The sequence below is a fragment of the Ruditapes philippinarum genome, unplaced genomic scaffold, assembly GCF_026571515.1.
Source record: "Ruditapes philippinarum isolate M1 unplaced genomic scaffold, ASM2657151v2 ctg16337_1_1_1_1, whole genome shotgun sequence".
NCBI classification, from domain to species: domain Eukaryota; kingdom Metazoa; phylum Mollusca; class Bivalvia; order Venerida; family Veneridae; genus Ruditapes; species Ruditapes philippinarum.
In genome coordinates, this window is record NW_026864936.1 from 3189 (window position 1) to 20067 (window position 16879).

Here is a 16879-nt window from a genome sequence, read left to right on the forward strand (position 1 = left end):
CTTGAAATATATACTAAGAAGCTTTCCAAGATCAAAGATACATTCTTGTATCTACTCAGATCTGCTTTCGGTGGGTGTTGAAAGTTATACTTTGTGTAAGATTTGTACCCGTGTCCCCTCTGGGATGTAGCGGCACTTTCTATGTAAGTTATATCATCAAACACGACGTCTTTATCTCAATCTAAAATCATCTTAAATACACATTAATGTCTTGCTAGAGGGACAAATATTTGTAGGGCGGTAAGTTTAAACGAACCAAATAATTTAACAGAAGTTTTCCTTTCCTCTCGTTAATTAATACAAACATTCTATAAATTAGTGTCTTACTTGATATTTTGAAATATCGAGAGAGAATAACTTTAAAGAATCATCGAAATACCTCAATGCACAAGGTCCATCCGGACCTGATACAACTTGATTGCACTCCAGGATTGTCCTTATAAAATAATCATTTTTTCTTAAAAGATCGACTTTCAAGGACAACATACATACCTAGCAGAATTCATTTTATTTTATAATAAACATATCTTATAGAAAAATGACCAGTGTATCGTCTCTTTAGATCTGTTTTCGGTGGGTGTTGAAAGTTATACCACGTTAAAGATTTGTACCCGTGTCCCCTCTGGGATGTAGCGGCACTTTCTATGTAAGTTATATCATCAAACACGACGTCTTTCTCTCAATCTAAAATCATCTCAAATACACATTAATGTCTTGCTGGAGATGGAAATATTTGTAGGGTGGTAAGTTTAAACGAAGCAAATAATTTAACAGAAGCTTTTCTTTCCTCTCGTTAATTTATACGAACGTTGAGAGAGAGCATAACTTTAAACACCATCGAAACACATCAATGCACAGGTCCATCTATGATGTATTATCATCATCCGGTCCTGAAACTTAATTGCACACCCGGATTGCCTTATTAATAATAATTATTACCTAAAATGTTCATTTTTAATGTTTAAGTACAACATGCATAACTAAATTTTTATAAACATATACCCAACTTAAAAAAGAAGTGTATCGTTTCTAAAGATCTGTTGTCGGTGGGCGTTGAAAGTTATACTTTGTTAAAGATTTGTACCCGTGTCCCCTCTGGGATGTAGCGGCACTTTCTATGTAAGTTAGAGCCCGTCTACACCTATCCAAGTCTTGAATGCAAGTATCATATTCTCTTGTATTGGATAGTGTAGACACCCTACTTGAATGAGTTTTAAAGAGAAATTATGTGACATCCAAGAAGATAATTCCTTGCAAGAAAGTTAGAACACGTTCTATTTTTCTACAAGTTTTTGGCTGTCAAGACACTGATAACACCGGTTTGACACAAAACATGTGCCCCGAAGGTGTGATAGTGTTGTTTTTATTATTATTTTCTGACTTTTTATAACTGATTCAGTGTTCATGATCTGTAAATTTTAGTAAATGTATACAATATCTTGGTCAGATGAACAGATCAATACACTGATGCACAGAAGAGCAAAAAAAATATGTCAAAATGAATTTTAAATGATCTTGTTCATTTAGTGAATCACTTTCATCAAATAAAGAATTTGCATCAATTTATCAGCTCCAAAAAATATTTTTCTCACATTTTCCATTATTTTAAAAGAATGTACCCATTTCAATTTCATTAACTCCATTGTTTTTAGCTAATTGCATCATTTTCCCGCTTTTTTATTCACATATTTTACAGAAACATGATAGTATTGCAAAGACAAAGGTATAAATCTTGGGCAATCTTAATTAGACATTTCAGTAAAAATTGTGCCTGATAAAATATTGAAAGGGCCATTTATTTAGCTTATCTAAATGTGACATTTAAGAAACTTGGATAGGTGTAGACACGGCCTTATATCATCAAACAAGAGGGTTTTTATCTCAATCTAAAATCATCTCAAATACACATTAATGTCTTGCCACGAGGAACAAGAAAACTGAGATAGGCTTCTTTAAACGAACCGTTAAATTCAAATAAGCGGACTTTATCTATGTTTCGTTGCTGCCGCGCCACCCAAACGTATTTAAACTTTATTTATAGTAACAAGTGTAGAGCCTGATTCTAGATAATAATTTATGTAAACTGTGGCCAAAAAAAAAGAGAAATAATACATAAATGATTTATATCGTAAATATATTAAATTAAAAACAATTTTAGGCCCTATCACAGAGCTGTATTTGAAATTGTATATAAGTCTCTGGCCCTATTCACCAATTATACGAGACTGTTTTGGTATTTTCAACGTTTTTGTTGTTGTTTTTATATGTATAATAATAAGTACATTATAAGTTTAACTGGGACGGAAAAGAAGATATCTAAACTTGTCACGTTTTGCAAGCCATAGGACTTACAATTTCACGTAGAACCACTAATTTTGTAAATTCAGAATATATTTGTATCAGAGAAAACTTGTCCGCTCTGTTCTGACAAACGTGATAGTACATCTCAGGGATTGAACAAAAATACACTTGTAATACAAACAACTTCAAAGTAAACGGATATACTTCTGCAATACGTGCTGTGTGTGCCAGATGATAGTCAACAAACAAAGCTCATCTGTCCCAAAGAAGCGAAAAAAGTAAGATAAATAATTAAACAGAACTTATAACGTATTTTTGGATGTGTTGAACCTTTATACTCGTTTCCATTGGCAAGAAGGTGTTCAGCATAACAGATATGAAGTTTTTTTCCAAGAGCATCGAGCTGTATACAGTTTTTTCCTCCCTTAAATTGTTGTAAACAATGTACTACTTAAAAGCAATGATATTTGCTTTTTTAATTGTAACAATTTTTGGTAAAAACACACTTTTTTCTTCCTCTTAGATCTGCCTTCATTTGCATTTCTTATTGCCCAAAAGCCCTAGATATATGGGAAACATAATAAGATAAATATACTTTAATTTTCAGTAAATCATATAAATAAGCAATAAAACAATACTTGTATCATAACAAAAAGTTGTGATGGCCATTCTGAACACCTCGATTTTTCATGAAACGGAGATTGACGGAAAGGGCCGAGGAAGGGCCGAAAAGTTGCGATTGTTACAAGTGTTTTTTGCACGTGACTGGCTCTACTGGGATTAGATGACCAGTTTTTTTCAAATGATTGTCAACCATAACAGAAAACAACCTCTTTTTCTTTTCTTTTTCACAATATTTCATAGACCTTCATTTACATATTGATAGTACAAAATAAATTACATAAGATTAATCATAAACAAAATATGATTACACTATAACAAACACACTTGATATTAAGTGTAGATTTAGGATTACAATAAAACTGTATCTCTTAAATTAAAATCCAATTTGATTAAAATGACCTTTATGAACAAAGTCAAATAGAAAGATGTAGAAAAACATGCCAATTTACACAGACTGTTTATGGCACTGATGAAGTTGTTTCAAGGTCAGTTGTAGTAAGTAAAAGCTATCACATAATTTATGAAAAGTCTATGACAAAAATATATACATTTATATAAATAGTCAGCAGTGTAAACACTGTGTTGACATATTGCAGGGTCTTCCACAAAGATCCTGCAAATAACAATTCTAGTATCAAAAACAATAAACATATAATATAACATAATTTATCATAAATTGATTAACACTATGATTATTCAGAAAAAAAAGTCATCCATCCAATTATTTGTTCAAATATATGAATATCATGTATATGAAATCCATGCAAACAGTACCAGTACACAAGTTTTTCTGTACAAAGGGAGACCATCCATGATTCATATTTTTCTTAAGCTATTAAGAGTATTTCCCCTTACATAGTATAGGCTTTATGAATTAACATATGCACCTGCTTCTGCCACAATCTACACTATGCTGTCAAAGTCTTTGATTATCACAAGTGCTTCAAGCACACAGATAAGTTTTCAATCAAGATTGAACATCTTGAGTTGGAGGACTCCCTGAAACAGGTAGAGTAGTGCCAGCTTGTGAAGCCATTTCCTGTGCTATACCAGGAATGTTTGGAGTCCTTCCTTCAGCGGCAGCTTTCTCTAATTCTTTCACTGTAGCCTCTTGTTTTGCATTTTGAAATTCCATGAATGTCAACATTAGACGCTGATTAAACTTAACATATCTGTCCACACAACCACCAACACAAGAATTCTGCAAAAAAGCCAAGAAATAGTTAAGTGTGTGAGATGGTAGACCTTGCAATATATTCTTCATTATCCTGTCACTTGTAACAATTTCGGCCCGATAACAAGGTGCCGAATATTTTTACTGATCTACGGCACTTGATCACGTGGTATGCATGAATGGGCACCGGACTACTTTTCAAGATTTACAGGCCGTTCCAGTGGTATGAAAAAAACCGTCGTTAAATCTTCTGTGTGTAGAATAACGAATTTTGGAAACGTTGATAAAACTTTGTTTGTTTATTTTATTTCACTCTAATAATTTTTTAAGCGAAATAAAAATTATTAAAAGTGAAATAAATGTAAAACTTAACTCATTTGCGACATTAAAATAGCGTACTTGATTTGATTGTTTTGCACGTGCTGTTTGGCGCTACATTGGGACGTCACGTAAACAATACTTTAAACGTCTGTACAGCGTTAACGACTGAAAAAAAGATATTGGTATTCGAATTCATTTTCTTAGTTAGACCATTTTCTTTCATTCTAGATAGTTTTCACAACAAAATTCGACAAAAAATTGTTTATATTTATCTCATTTTTCAAACACAATGGCGCCCTCAATGTGAAAATACACAGGGAGATAATATGAACGGCGAGTGCATTGTTGTAGAATAATGCACGCTTCGGGCCTTCTTTGTTTATATAGAAACATTTCCGATAGTGTGATTAAAGGTAGTTTGCCTAATAAAATTCTTTTAAAAAAAACGGTGACAGGATAAATAGAATAATAGATTGGTACCGTGAATGGAGAAAGTTTATCTGGCTCTGCTCCGGAATTTATTGGGTTCGCCTTCGGCTCACCCAATAAATTCCTCCGCCTCGCCAGATAAACTTGCTCCATCCACGGCACCAACCTATTATTCTCTATTTATCCTGTCACTTGTATCAATTTCGGCCCGATAACAAGGTGCCGTATATTTTTACTGATCTACGGCACTTGATCACGTGGTTTGCCGGACTTCTTTACAGGCCGTTCCAGTGGTATGAAAAAAACTGTCGTTAAATCTTCTGTGTGTAGAATAACGAATTTTGGAAACGTTGATAAAACTTTGTTTGTTTATTTATTTCACTCTATAATTTTTCAAGCGAAATAAAAATTAAAAAAAGTGAAATAAATGTATAACTTAACTCGTTTGCGACATTAAAATAGCGTACTTGATTTGATTGTTTTGCACGTGCTGTTTGGCGCTACATTGTGACGTCACGTAAACAATACTTTAAACGTCTGTACAGCGTTAACGACTGAATAAAAGATATTGGTGTTCGAATTCATTTTCTTAGTTAGACCATTTCTTTCATTCTAGATAGTTTTCACAACAAAATTCGAGAAAAAAATGTTTTTATTTATCACATTTTTCAAACAAAATGGCGCCTTCAATGTAAAAATACACAGGGAGATAATTAAGAACGGCGAGTGCATTGTTGTAGAATAATGCACGCTTCGGGCCTTCTTTGTGTATATAGAAACATTTTCGATAGTGTGATTAAAGGTAGTTTGCCTAATAAAATTCTTTTAAAAAAAACGGTGACAGGATAAATAGAATAATAGATTGGTACCGTGAATGGAGAAAGTTTATCTGGCTCTGCTCCGGAATTTATTGGGTTCGCCTTCGGCTCACCCAATAAATTCCTCCGCCTCGCCAGATAAACTTTCTCCATCCACGGCACCAACCTATTATTCTCTATTTATATGCCAAAAATACATATTACGGTCAACTTTTTTAAAGAACTGATATCCTGTTATGATTTTGTGCCTGAATTCAGTTCATTTTGAGCAAATGATTTTTCTTGCAATGAATCTGAAAATGATCAATGTTCATTTTAAGTTAGATCCATGCCTTAAGAGACTTTATACATGTGCAGACCAGCCAGGTCCTATACTAAAGGCACAGACATGCTTTTATGAGGTCTGGGCATCTAAAATGAGTTCCATATAGAATGACAATTTGTAAAGAATAATGGGTTACTCTAGTGTGATATTGTGAATAAGAAAAGAAGTAAATGCTGTAGAAATTACCAAATATAGTGCAAGAGAAATAACTGCAATTATAATGTAGGTAAAACAGTAAGAAAATGACTAAATGCTGCAGAAATGAAGAAATATCGTGCAAAGGGAAAACTGCAGATTTGAGTAATGCTCAAGAATTAAGAAATATGATTCAAGAGAAAAACTGTAAAACTGCAGGCCTACATTATATAAAGATAAAACATTGGCATTTAACTCTTTTGCAGGCATTACATTTAGATTAATTATTGACCTTTAACTCTTTCATCTCTGGCAATAATAATAAAAAGTCTTTCTACTGCTAAATATTAGCAATTTGATACTGAAAGTCCATAATTTCCAAGTTTTAAAGTACCACAAGAACAGATTCCTGAACTACTTTGGACTTTTCTAGTTCACTAGAGTTTTAAAATGTTAAAATATGCTTGAATTACATACCTCATCCGTTGAAAGACCCCTGTTATTGAAATTAGTGATACAGCGTTGAAAACACATTTCTGTCAGCTTATTATATAACTCCAGGAAATCTTTCATCTGGAAAATAAAATTGTATTATATATTGTACATTATTATAGATCTTCAAACCATTATTTTGATATTATAATTAGTGATTCCTCACCAGATGTGCCAGGCAAGACGTTGTGATGGACTTTTTCAATCATTATTAGTTATAGTAACAAGTGACATTACCCTAAATAGAAAGTACATACATATACAAAATTTCACGTAGGTGTTGTTTATCCTTAATTACAACATACACGATCTTTAACAGCACTGTACTGTATACTATGACTCAATGTATGATGAAAATCAAAATATCTTTTTTACTTTAAATTCCTCCTTTTATTTCACTATAAATCAGTCTTCTACAATTATTTGCTATTAAAAAGTAAAGTCAATTCAAACAAATTTAATAAAATGATTAAATTAAAATAATTATGAATTCTAAATATTTAAGCATGGTTCGAAACGTATGCAGCGCGAATCATATGGTTTTGTAGCAACATTTGATAAACATCGTTTATGATATACTGACATATTAACACATTGTCTTACATTTCTCACATTCTGTTCATCGGCACCTATTAACCCGCTCATTTTTATAGAGAGTTCTTAACAAATCCAACTTTCTAAATTATTTGACTTTGACAGCTTTTGCACGTGTTGATGTTTATAAATATGATAAATATTGAACATTTAAATATCGAAAGGATCTATATATACGGAAAGAACTTTGATGCTTAAGTACATCTTTCAATGTCTGTTGTACTTTTGATAGAGAGAAAAAATACATTTTTAACTAATAACTTTGAAAATATTACAAAGTACATGTATGACTTACTTACTTGTGTCAAACATGACTTGCCTCTCATTTACCGCCCCAAAGAACTGACCACAGCAGCCCTTTTGAAAACCATGTCTTCTTTTTACAGACCCGTAATCGGGAGAAGAGACACGTTACTATAAGCACATTTTTTTCCAAATGTTCTTCGTTAAGAATACATAATAATTATCAAAATGAAAAAACACAAGATAATGTCTTCAAGGAGTTAAAAATCGTCACCTTTACTTTTCTTTATAAGTAAATAATGGTAATAAAATCTAAAGTTAACTAGTTTAAGCTACGAAGGCTAATGTGCTTCTAGAAATACGTTCCATTGCTTGATTTCACGAATCATTGAATAGAAAATGTTAACTTAAAGAGTAGTGCTATAAAGATTATAATAAAATTGGGCACGAATTGGCCAGAGATCAAATTGACTTGGGATCGGATTGACCAATCAGGGCCGGATTGACTTGGGGCCGAGCAGACTTTGCAGACCTGGGGTCTGATTGACTTGCACCGTTAAGTAAAAAATAAAAATCATTGAACTATCCTAGAAAAGTCCATGACAAAATTTGGACACTTATCACACAGACATACCAAAATAGACATAAGTACAGGAAAAAATGTTGCTCTATCATATTTGTATTTGTCCTGGGACAAAAAAGTAATTATGTCATAATGTCTTTAATTGCTCATATATATAGTGTTGAAACATAAAACTGGGAAACATATTTTTACAGTATTGATATAGTGACTCAAATGTTGTTGTTTAACACTTTTGTCCTTTGTTATTGCGGTTGTAATGTCTAAATAATAAGAATAAATGGTGTACATAGAGCAATTAAATATTATTTTAGAATAAAACTTTATAACAACAATGTATTTTTGTCTTCTAAAATACTAATATTTCACTTAGAATAGACCTATTTATAATATTTTTTCTTTTAAACATTCGTTCTTTTGCAAGTGATAGAACATAAGTAACTTTTGCATCACTCCCTAATTATTAATAAAATGAAGATGTCATTTCCATGAACTGTCAAATGGATTCTTTAATAACAGAGATTTATTTTACCTAGATCTGTCTCCCTTTAAAATGTTCAATAGTTAAAATACTTGTTTCAATTTTGAGTGTTGGACAAAGTTTCACAGGAAACAGGAGGAACAGTGGAAGCTCGAACCCTCACATGTATGTAAATGAAATAAATATCACATTCAAACATGGTTTAGCAGTTCCAACTTTCTACAGAGACATATAATGGTCAGGTATATATATTGTACAGTCTGTCTTCAATAAGGCTAGCTTCAGTGAGAAAATAGATTTAAAAAAATTAATTATCTAGTAGGACTCATGCATGCCTGTTCAAATGAGACAAAGGTGCAAAAAGTAGGCATAATCACGGCATTAAAGCGATGTCATAAATAAACGATATTGAATGAGTGTAATTTAATACTAAATTTATTGAACGAGTTGAATAAAATCATATTATGCGAGGCTCTGGCGAGGATAATATTGTTTTATTCAACGAGTTCAATAAATTTAGTATTGAATCTACACGAATTAATATAATATTCTTTTTATTACATATATTAAATAAAAACAGTGAACTGTTAAATGAGTAATTTTTAAATGACGCGCCCATTATGATAGTGTAATGCTAACATTACGCTTTAAATAACGCTATGTTTCTATATAGCGCAAATGACGTCACGTCAAAGTGTTATATTACACTATAGTGTAATATCGTTTTATTAAATGGCTTTATTACACTCCTGCGCCGCGGTTTATGTGATAAATATAAAAATATGCCCACCTGTTAATAAAATATCGACTGATTGGTTAGTGAGGCATATAATGTATTAATAGTATTTATCACACACCCGTGCCGATTTTGCGACTCCGTAAATATGGTATTGCACGGCCGTGCATATATTTTGACGTGACGTCATTAATAAAAATTAGCGTTATACAAACATAGTGTAAAGACGCGCTAAATGATGGCATTATTCTATAGGCGCGTCAATGAAAAATGACTCTTATTTCACTTTAAACGGTCTTTATTTTGGGTGTGTGATAAATAGAATATTAAATTCGTGTAAGATCAGTACTGAATTTATTGCACTCGTTGAATAAAATAATATTATTCAACTCGTGCAATAAATTCAGTATTGAACTTACACTCATTCAATACCCTCTATTTTTTATTTTGTAAATGATTATCTTTTCGCATGATAATACAAATATCAGAAACAATTTTAATCCAAAGTGCTGCCGTGTGTAGATTCCATACTTTTCTCGGTACATTTAAAATTAAAAATTTTATTGAAAATAATCCGGAGTGTCTGTTATGCTATGCCTCAAAATTATTGATAAATTTTGGAAGTACTTTCAAAGATGTTATATATTTTCTGTCGTTGAAGATCGTTCAGCACGACATTATTGTTGTGTGTACATGTTTGTGGCGTTTTCAAGTTCTTCTTTTTGACATTTTTTTTTATCTTGGGTGGTTCCAATATTCAAACATGAATACCCTATAATAAACCTTAGTATATGTTTCCCGCTTTTTAAAGTTGTCTTTTGACGTCCTGTCTTTGATATACAGGATTCCTAACCTCCGATTGCCTTTAAAAACTCCATTTTATTTAGTTCCACCCATTGTTTTCTCGTTAAGGGCACACGCATTGTTTTTATTGGGGACCGCTTTTCATGGAATGGCACTAACGTGTCACATTGAAGGTTCTCTGATAACCGCCGTTGAACACATCTGCAGAGGGGCATCCACGGTAACTTGTATTTTTCGGTACCGTACATGAACAGACTCAATCAAACTGAGGCTGAAACATTTACAATTTTGTTGATTTGGGCGTCCTTTGTGGATTCTGTTTTTCTATATTTTATTCATTATTTCTTTGTATTGTATAATGGATATGCATTTGTGGTTCACGAAATACCAAAGTTTTTTTATGATTTTATGATGCAAAAACTACTGTACTGCAGTACAGTACAGTAGCACTTATTTAATAACTATTAATTCTAATTCTAAGTATTTGTTTAGATATGATATAGACTTATATGGATAGCAGACTGTTTGAATACACACGGATATTAAATTTACAGGTCTAAGCTTCAATATATGGGTTACCCTGAAACTCAGAAAATAGTAGCAATTTCGTTTATTTCCGCGACTATATTTATTTCGTTAAATAGCTTTTAGATGTGACTAATGTGTATCAGTCTGGTATGACGTCATCGCCAACCTGTCAATTTTTCTATTCCTGCATAAATTTCTTAAATTCTTTTAAATTTATATAGTGAATAGTCGTTTGACATTTTGGAGCATATAAACCAATAGAGTAAGTGAATGATAATAATTGCTTTTAAGTGTTATATGCCTTTCATAAGGTAGAATTCTAATGCAATAATGTTTTGTTGCTATATGCAGTACCCCACCCACCGGCTTCCCCATACATGTTGTTTTATCCTGTTTATACATGTTATTTTATAGTACATGCTTTATAGAATCCATTATTTGTGTAACATTATCAAATCTTGTTTTAAAATTGCCTATTAAATATACTATCATTTGCAACATTTTGTTTTTGCATGCAATGGCAGTGATGACATATCACCACTGACTGATTCCTAGTATGAATCTGGGATAATTATATGTACCTATTCTAGGGACTGCAGACAGCATAAGCAGCTTTATGTGTGACTGTTTATACTGATAGTAAAAGAGTTTGTGACCTACAGTGATGTTTTTTTGCACTGCAGTGATTCAGATTGGACCTTCTTTCCTTTGGACAGTTGTCCTAAATGATAAAAATCTTAAAAATGTTAGGTAATTTGTTGTAAATAATAGAAAAAACTTTAAAAATTTTTTATCACTAAATAAGTTTTAAGGTAAACTGGTATAAAAAATAAAATATTTAATTCTTACAGTCTTAAACTAGCGCAATTTTGATTTAAAAGATAAACAAAACTTTTAAAATGCATATTCAGTCTCTGTTTAAGAAAGAGAGAACTTATTGTCCTTCTCTCACGGATGTATATGTACGATATGTAAAAGATCGACATGCCTAATTAGAATGTATATGATATGAATCAAGTGATTACAGATCATTATGCATTAGTAGATCAAGGGCTATCAGGGCTCTCGATTGACACGGGGATCCGGGTTTTGACTCGTGAAAATCAGGAAATGCACAAATTTGACACGTGATAAAATCTGCTCAAGAGTCAATTTGCCACATGGGATTTTCAGCTATGCAATAATAATTACCTTTAATCCACCCCTAATTACCTATCAAATCCTGCTAATGTCCAAATCTCACTCATTAAAAATGTCAACAGGCAGTATAAGCGGTGTATAAAATGCTATACACACAGCAATTGTTTATACCCTGTGCACTGAAGCGCGACAATTCAGCGGCTGCAATTTGACAGTGCTAAAAATTGCTCTACACAACTGATAAGAACTACATACTTGAGGTGTCAATTATTGATTGCTTTTAAAGGTTTATAATACGTCTTTGATTAACTTGGAGTACCTGCGCATTTGTTATTTCTTTTTCCATTAAATATTCTCAGGTACATTTTGGTATTTAAAATTAATATGATATAGCATACAAGTAAAGATATTTTTTTTTATATTTTATACATTTAATCAGAAAAACTGCTGCTTATTTTATTCTTTCACAGAAATTCATTTTTTTGTTTTATTTTGTTTTTTTTTTAAGGTGGAGGAGGGGGGGGGGGCGTATATAGACATTTATATATAATTATGGATTTTTTCTGTCAATTTAGACTTTGGAATCTCCAAAAATGACCTCCAATACAGTCATTTTTGTAATATAAAAATGATTCATGAAGTGAAATGACACTAGAAAAAAATGATTTGACTCATGAAAATTTTGGCTAAAGAGTCTTTGACACGTGAAATTCTGACCCTACTGAGAGCCCTGGGCTATCTTTTTCCTGACTATAATTTTATTCTAAATTGTCGTTTTCTAGAAATTTTTAATTAAAAAATTATAAATTTATTCGTCAGCTTAAAAACTCATTACGAAGCATTTATTCTAGTTACCTGTGCGTAAAAAATTACCTGTGTATATAATTGTATTATTTCAAATGAAAAAATCCAACATATAGCATTGCTAAAAAACAGGCAATAAGAAGGTACTTTTGACATTGACACAGTTCAAATGATCAAACGGACCTTTTATCTTTGTCTTCCAAAATCATCAAAGAGCCATGCAGATAATTAATTTGGTCATAAAGATGATTGGCTATTAATGATATTCCACATCCCACATATTGGTGGTTACAGTTTCACTCATCAAAAATAAAAAAAATGCTTGGGATTTAACATTTTCAGCAATGACAACTATTCTTTTCCCGTACTAAACAATGTGTCTTCAATCATCAGAAATTAGATTATTCAAGAAACTGTTGACCAATAACTATGAAAATTTGACGGTCATATTGTCTTAGGAACAGTAATTTTCTCGGCCTGACGGGTGTACTGAGTTAATTTTTTAAGTCATCTATCCTGGGCGGAAGGGCCGACCCAATTTGAATCACTGTGCTCTTGCTTATTATTTCATGTACTGTTGTCAGCAGGAAAGTATATTAGGAAAATATTAATAAAATCTTTTATAGTGAAAGGCTAAGCTTATTGCAACACATAACACTTGCTCAAGAAGTTGGCAGTGACCAGAAATAGATACCTTAGGGTGTAATGCCAATAAACCATTATGTGAAAGACTCTAGAATTGTACCAAGCAGTTAGTGTGGTAAACTTTGAATTGTACCAGCATTTAGAAGCTATCTTTCATGGATTCTATCATAATATTGTCAGAGATGTATATTACAGAGGGTTAAGAATTTCTAAAAAAATTTCCCGTCCAGACCCACAATTTTCTTGGGCGAGATTCATTGGCCCTTGAAGTAAGTCTATTTCTGCCATCTTGTTTTGCGTAACCAAATGTGTTTACATTTTCATCCATTACGGAATAATTTACAACTTATCATTATGTTTTTGAAATTTTGCAACTACTTTTTCATCACTTCATTTCATTTGATCAGGGTATAAATTAAATTAAGATAACATGGCAGTGTGTGTATCGGTGAATTTTTGTGTCAAACACGTCCTTAGACTTAACCTAAAACACACACATATGCTAAGTATCATTGCAATAAGTATACTGTATTGAGATTAGCTCTAGGAAAACATTATAATTTCGAAAAATACAAAATATGATTCTTTTAATAAATGGAAAAAAAAAGATCTTTAAACTGGATATTCAATACAGGGCTTCCACTAGGAATTTTTTTTAGGAAGTCAGGACTTCCTTTCAAGGAATTTTGGAAGTCATAAGGTAAATTTCTGGAAGTCAGTTGTTCTTACGCGTATAATTTTCATGTTTCAATGTTTGATTTATAGTATGGGATGATACAAGTAAAAGCAATTATTTTAATCACAAGATTCTGAAAATGTCATTCCTTTTAATGTTTAAGTTCAAAGTATCTTTACATGATTGTTGGGTAAATATTTTCAATAGAAGTAAGAACATTACCCTGAAAAGGACTGTATTGTTGTTATTTAAGGACAGTGGTAGCCATGTAGAACCCTTCAGTGATAACATTCAAATAATTGCTCATTGGTATAACAAAAAAAAAATTTCTAGAAAACTTTTAATTCTTTAATCAATTATGGTACAAGTAGATTCTGAAATGTGTATGATGGGTTCTTCTTTTTCTACCTCTGGATCAGTAAGTACCATACAGCTGTTGTCTCATGTGATCAGCCTGCACAGCATTTATTCATTGTGTTTTAAAAGAGTGGATCTCTGTAGATTTCCTGAAATAAAAAAAAATGACATCCTTTAGCATTGTTATATTTCTTATTTGTAAAATAAAAATTGTTGTTTAAATATCTCTTGTGTTTAAAATTATTTACTACAGTACTGAACACAATTTCAGTGTATCAAATGAATTTTAACACAATAACAACCCAAAAAGGTTAAATTTAATCAGGTTTAATCAGGCTTGTAAATTGAAAGTTTTATGAAAAAAATTTCGAACACCGTTCTTGACCAAATTATTTTTTTTAATTACGTTTTTGAGATACGCCAAATTTTTTGGAGAGTGGGTAGGGAAAAAGATTTTTAAATGTAACTTTGCTTCTCATAATTAGCGAGTGAAAAAAATATAAAATCAAATCAACATCTATAGAATGTGTGAAAATAAAACGTCTTTAACTTCAAAAAGGAAAAAAAAATCAAAAGACAAAAACACGCTTCGCCGACTCGGCAAACTTTCGGATACATTCAAACTACCGATGCACACAATAATGAATAAATCATTTTATCTAATTAAAGTAAAAACAGATACCTACCACAGTTTATGTCAATTAACTATCCATTATCCGTACAAAACAAACAACTAATCCAATCACTTTGTTTTCACGCTTATCAAGGTCATAAATCAACACTCGCTAATTCGTCACGCGCCAGGTGCATTCGCATAATTTTACCCACCGCTGTCATGTCAACCATTCAATTCAGGGGGCGGAGTTAAATAAATAATCCAATCGTACGCCTTGAAAGTGAGAAAAGGTCGGGAAATGGTTGTGGCGTACGTCACGGCTTACGATTTTCGCCGTATTCCTAAATTTTTGGAAGTCAGCGGTACGTCATTGATCTTAATTTTCGGCGTACAGATACGATTTTCGGGCGTAATTTACGGCTGTACGCCCGTTAACGGAAGCCCTGTCAATATTTGGTAAATTTACCATTGTTTTGCTCAGTTTGTTATCTAGAGTAGTGGCATACCTTAATTCCAAGTCTGAAAACATTTCCCTCATCTGTGGATGACATCTAGTCATACAATTTACAATAACTGTCTTTAACGCAACTGTTTAAATTGGAATGTTTTGTCCAAAAATTGTGGAAAACAGGTAATTGTTCGGGAATTTTGAAATGTCTGAAAGTTACAAAATGAATACTTCCATACTTACTATGTAAAATTGATTTGAGAAATATGTAGAATCAAAGGCTATAATATTTACAAAGATTGAATTAAGATTAGGTTAGAAATAAGTAGTAAATGACATTCCCTAAAGAATGAAAAACAAGGACAGTTGGTGAGATGAGGAGTATGTAACTTATATGAAAGAATGCTATATGTTGACTTGTCACTTAAGTCTTAATCAGTAACCTACTCAGCTACTGGAATTTAAAGTGATTATCCTTTGTCATCAGTGAAAGAACCAGGCCAGCCTGCACATCCGTGTAGTCTAACTAGGCTCTATACTGTTGGATCAGGATGGGTCACTTAAAATTTTCTAATAATATCCAATAATCCCTTATATTGATAATTAGACAGTTCCATGTGGGACAAGAACATTTTAGAAATTCAGCCAATTAATGGGTAAGGGATGCTTTATATTTTGATTTATTTGCTTTGGCCGTAAATAAATCTTTACATGTTTGTTGAGGTGGATGTTGGTTGTTCAAAGGTCATAAAGTTTGCTATAGCTTGTTTTTACAATTTGATTGTAATTGATCATTGTTTTGTGGTAGTTAATCAAACTTACATACTTTTGTTCTGACATATCGTTTTATGTAAAATAGACATAAAGATAGCATAGTAATTCATATTCTTATGTAACATTCCTTGTTATAAAAGTTAGCAGTGCAAGGGATATAAAGCCTTTAAAAGCTTGTATTGTTAACATGTTGAGAACGGTACAGTAGTTTGATTAAAGATTTACTGATTTTGCGTTCTAGTCTTGTAGCTTTTGTCACAGGCTGTCATCTAGTGGTTTCTTCTGAGATTAATTAACTAGTCTAAGAGTTATCTAGGGATTTAGAGACAAGTAATATGTCACAAATGCAAACTTTCTTACAAATGTTAAGGCATCATCTATGTACATAATGTTTATTAGTCCAACTTATTGTACAACACATTGAGATATTGTGCTATTTTGTGTATGGGCAATATCTACACTCTAGTAGGATTCTGACCCAGAACAAATATATGTCAGAAATCTAGATTTGTGCACGCCGAAATATTTTGACAAGATGTTTATTTGCTAGTAATGAAATGACAGTTATCATTTTAAATTGTTAGTTACTCATAATTAATACTTAAGTAGTCAGTTTTTCAGCTGATATTAATATGTATTAATTATACAGCTGGTAACCGTGTCTGTGATTTATCATAATTAAGTTATTAATATCCAGCTTTCAGCATATATGTAAAAATATTTCAGTGTAAGATTCTAGCTATGGATGTAGCTGATGATAGGAGCTTGTGATCCAGGGGTACATTTGTAATGCTCTGGGTGCTGGTTTGATATTCAGATGAGGTGATTTTTTTT

At 32.0% G+C, this 16879-nt stretch overlaps 1 protein-coding gene across 1 annotated transcript; it reads right to left on the reverse strand.

The window, feature by feature from the left end:
* Positions 1-3154: 3154 nt before the first annotated feature.
* LOC132727335 (mitochondrial import inner membrane translocase subunit Tim9-like) lies at positions 3155-7347 on the reverse strand. The gene is made up of 3 exons (XM_060712770.1): positions 7223-7347; positions 6605-6700; positions 3155-4126 (listed from the first exon to the last, which is right to left on the reverse strand). The coding sequence occupies exons 1-3, from the start codon at positions 7262-7264 to the stop codon at positions 3893-3895; spliced, it is 372 nt and encodes a 123-aa protein (XP_060568753.1). The 5' UTR covers positions 7265-7347; the 3' UTR covers positions 3155-3892.
* Positions 7348-16879: the final 9532 nt, after the last annotated feature.